Source organism: Agrilus planipennis, unplaced genomic scaffold (genome assembly GCF_000699045.2).
Source record: "Agrilus planipennis isolate EAB-ADULT unplaced genomic scaffold, Apla_2.0 scaffold213, whole genome shotgun sequence".
Lineage (NCBI taxonomy): Eukaryota > Metazoa > Arthropoda > Insecta > Coleoptera > Buprestidae > Agrilus > Agrilus planipennis.
In genome coordinates, this window is record NW_020439124.1 from 67,457 (window position 1) to 71,763 (window position 4,307).

The 4,307-nt window shown below is 35.9% G+C and overlaps 1 protein-coding gene across 3 annotated transcripts in view; it reads right to left on the reverse strand.

Annotated features, from left to right (window-relative positions):
- LOC108738862 (NAD kinase) overlaps positions 1 to 4,307 on the reverse strand; it is a 52,524-nt gene that overhangs the window by 17,997 nt on the left and 30,220 nt on the right. Inside the window, exon 1 of one of the 3 annotated variants that reach the window (XM_018472468.2) lies at positions 2,301 to 2,825. The exons of the other annotated variants lie outside the window; for them this stretch is intronic. Coding sequence (XP_018327970.1) covers positions 2,301 to 2,401 — 101 coding nt within the window. The 5' untranslated portion in view covers positions 2,402 to 2,825. Of the gene's footprint in view, positions 1 to 2,300; positions 2,826 to 4,307 lie in introns of those variants that run through there. 3 annotated transcript variants of the gene reach the window in all.

The following is a 4,307-nucleotide window of genomic DNA, read 5'->3' on the forward strand; positions in this document are numbered from 1 at the left end:
TGAGGAGCTTGACGAATCAGTCTATAGAGATGGCATTAATAGACTGGAACACCGCTATGAGAAATGTATCAGCCTTGGAGGAGATTATGTTGAGAAATAAAAAAAAAAAATTTTTAAAAACCTTGTTTTTCTTGGTCAGGCCGGAAACTTATCAATCCACCCTCGTATTTGTGGGTAGAAAACGTATGTAGGTATATTGCAAACAATATCACGCCAATTATACAGTAATTATGCGTTAAACAAAAACTTTACAGGCATTTGGAAATAACAAGGTAATCAAACTATAATTAACGTGCAGTATTCTCTTGAGTCGACTGCAAATGTAAATGGTTAGAAGATTGCTTTTGGTAGGTAAATTTTGTGTTTGTCTGTAAGTTTTCTGTATTTTTGAGTACGTCATTTCCCATTTAAAAACCTAATCGGAAGTTCAACTTAAAGAAAAAAAATCTTTCAATTACTTAATTTTTTTTAAACTAATCGGCGTATCCCCAAAATACCACCGCGGTTTTCACATGATTGTTTGCAAAACATCCCTCGGATCAAACTGATCGACTGATAGTGAGAAGCTAGCTGAAAGGAAAACCATTATATGGACTATGGACCATTTAAAGTTCAGACCGTTGTCAATAGAATAATTTCAGTTATAAAAGTAGAAGAATTGAAATTGCGGAGAAAATTTGTTTACAAACAAGATAGGCAACAGATTACCACATCGTTTTATTTCTGGGGCTGCAACGTTTAGAAGTAAATATTAGGAAGGGAGTTAGACAGGGATGCACACTGCCACCGTTACTTTTTAATATATACATAGAAGACGCGATCAACATCATTAAAGACAGTACAACTGTAGGGATTGATATACAGGGGCAAAAAATAAGTATGCTTAGATTTGCAGATGATATAGCAGTATTAACATGTCGCAAAGAGTTAAAGATAGCTTTAAATAAAATGGAAGCGCTATTGACAAAACTGTACTGTATGAAAATAAATACACGGAAAACAAAAATACTGGTATGCAAGGGAAGAAAAAGTACGGCAATAGTTAATATAAAGATAGGAGACGAAAAATTAGAAGAAGTGACTGATTTTAGGTATTTAGGAAGTCAGATAAGTCAGGACGGAAGGAGTAGTAGAGAATAAAGCAGAGGATAGCGCAGGGTCGAGTCGGCTTTAATAAAAAGAAATCACTTCTATGCTCGCGAACGGTTAATTTAGGGATTCTAAAAAGGTTGTTTAAAAGTGTGTTTGAAGCGTAGCTCTATACGGGTGCGAAACATGGACGGTGAGCGCTGCGGAAAAGAAAAGGTTAGAAGCGTTCGAAATGTGGTGTTACAAGCAAATGATGAGGATACCGTGGATAGAGAAGGTTAGAAATGAAAAGATATTAGAAAGAATTGGAGAACAGAGGAATATAAGAAATAGGCGAGATAGGTTGGTAGGACACCTTTTCAGGCATGAAGGTTTAGTCAGTGACATATTAGAAGCGGAAACGGGAGTTAGGAGGGGTAGAAGTAGACCTACATTATATTACTGTTCGCAAAATGTTAAGGATGTGGGATCTTCTAGAGTGGAGGTGCGTGCCCAACCAGTCTTAGGACTGACGAGACCTTACGATGATTATTGCTAATTCAGCAGATGCTGCAGGGCTACCACCTAGGTCCACTGTTGTTTTTGACCTTTGTAAATTATCTGCGTGAGTGTACCACTAAAGCTAATCTTTTACTACATGCTAGAAACTACAAAGACTTTATAAACATTAAGGCAAAACTGATCAATCTGTTAACAAGATTAAGAAGTTACAACACAGCTTTCTAATGTTTCTGTCTTTAAAACTAATTAGACCTACCTATGTTACCGTTTGACCATGAACCATGACTGTTTTGCTATTACATTAGAAATTGATTGACATTCATTCATATGCATTTTTACAATGATTGTTGTATTGTTTTTAGAATTATATCCGGTTTTATAAACTGCGGTGATGTTACCAAGTTATTTGTTGCTAAGCTACTAAATTAGACTCTCACACATCATTGGAGAATTTTAATTGAAACTAATACAAATCTAAGTTTTATCTATTTTTCAGTCACCCATCGTCTAGGTACTATAGATTAGATTACTGTTCGCAAATAGTTAAGAATGTGGAATGTTCTAGTTTTGGGGAAATACGAAGATTAACTCAGGATATAGGAAGGGGTGGAGGTGCGTTTCCAACCAACTTAGGACTGACGACCTTATAATGATGGATTTGTAATGTAATGCAAATTATGTATAACAAATTATAATTGAAATTTAATTACCGGTATTTCCAAAGTGCCACAGCCAAATTTTTTATGCTGGGTTTTTCTAAAGGACAAAGATCTTTGCCTTCCACAAGCGCTACATCCTTGTTGGCTACCATTGTCTAATGATAATTGAAAACACAACAATGTCTACTAAATCGCAAAATCCTATTAGAGTCGACAAAAAATGTACACTGGGTCCGTCAACTTAATCAAAGGTTTTCCCATGCAACAAGCACCAATTAGGATTAGATACATGCTTCAACATGTAGCACATTAACAAAGTATATTCCAAGTTTCAAACTGTAGTTGTACCACACGTACGCGGCAGTCGAAATATTTGCCGAGACGGCAGAAAAAGAAATACTGAAAAAAAAGAAAATCGACGCGTTTTTATCTATTTTTCCAGTCACCAACACGACACGCTATCAAAACGTGTAGGTATGGGGAAAACACAAACACTCGCGGTGTTGCGATCGCGTAGAAAACACTACTGCACCTCGCGATTAGTTGTGGAGTACCTACACTACAAAACATTCATGACCTCATGTTGACGGACGCACTGATAAGAGTTAGTTTTTTCTAAATTTTTGCCAAGCCCCCCCCCCCCCGCGCGCAACACACGTTCGCTGATATACCGTATCCACGCACGTGCACTACATTATGTACAATAATTTTATAAACACGATAAAGAACAAACAATAATAAAGAATCACGGACTAATCAGTATAAATTAATTTTGCTAATTTTCGTACTTAATTAGTGATGGCCACAGGCCCGCTGTGACGCTATGATTGGTTTCCATTTGGCCATCTGAATTACTTCCTTAGTTAATTGAAAAAAAGCTAAAGGTCCAGTGATCCACTAGGGAGTAATTATCTCATCGGTAAAGGTCTATATGATGGGGTGGGGGGGATCGAAAGAGGAGGTCTCCCCCACCACTGAACCATAAAAAGTTCGTGGCTGTCTCACCCCCATAAAAAGTTATGGGGGTTCAAAGTTAATAAATATGCCAATTTTTATACATTTCTAGGCATGTAAATATTTATATAGTCATTCTTAAACAATATTCAAAGGAAAAACTAATGAAAAATACATAAAAATATTGAGAAAGTTATATAAAACATTATTTAAATACCTTTATCAATAGGGTAGGTTAGGTTAGTTTATCGTATCGGTTTTTGTTCAAGTGACCACCCTCTTTCGATCCCCCACCTCCACCCGCTTGAAAATAATTTTTTTATTGAATTTTATTTGAATTATAGTGTATGAAAATTGTCAAAATAATCAACTTTCAACCCCCATAACTTTTGATAGGGGTGAGACCGCCACGAACTTTTTATGGTACAGTGGTGGGGGAGACCCCCTCTTTCGATCCCACCCTCATAAACACCTTTATCATCTCATCCAACTGAGAAATTAGAAATCATGGATGATTTCTTTCAATATTCAATCTCCAATCTTCTAAGGTAGCCAATACGTATGTACATATAAATACTTTAAAATCTGTCAAAAATTAGAATCTTCGCCAATATTCCTTTTGAAAAGCTCTTATGTATATACAGTGGATTTAAAATTGAATCGAGAGGAAGCTTTAAGTTCTTGTAACTCTGCATTAAAACGAAATTAAAGACAGAGCTAAAGTTATTCGCCGCACTGGTCATTTTAGGTGGAAGAAATACTGAAGGTCTGTCTCTGGCGCATAGTGGCTAGAACTGATAAGGAGGGAGTACTGTGGATAGTAGGGTGACGCAAAAAATCGACTATTTTTTTTCAATCTCGAGTGAAAAAATGTTAGTTTTCGATGTTTTAAGAACCCCCTCCAAAAGACAGCTCAAAAAAATTGTAGCTCCTCTCCAAATTTTAATATTTCGAAAATCGCCAAAACCGAATTTTTTTTTATTCAATTTTTTTCTCATTACGGTATAATTTCCTAGACCAAGTAAGTTTCTGGAAGTTTCAGTTCAAAATTTGAATTTTGAAAGGTCGCTCATAATTTTTTTTAATTTACTAGTGCATTACTTT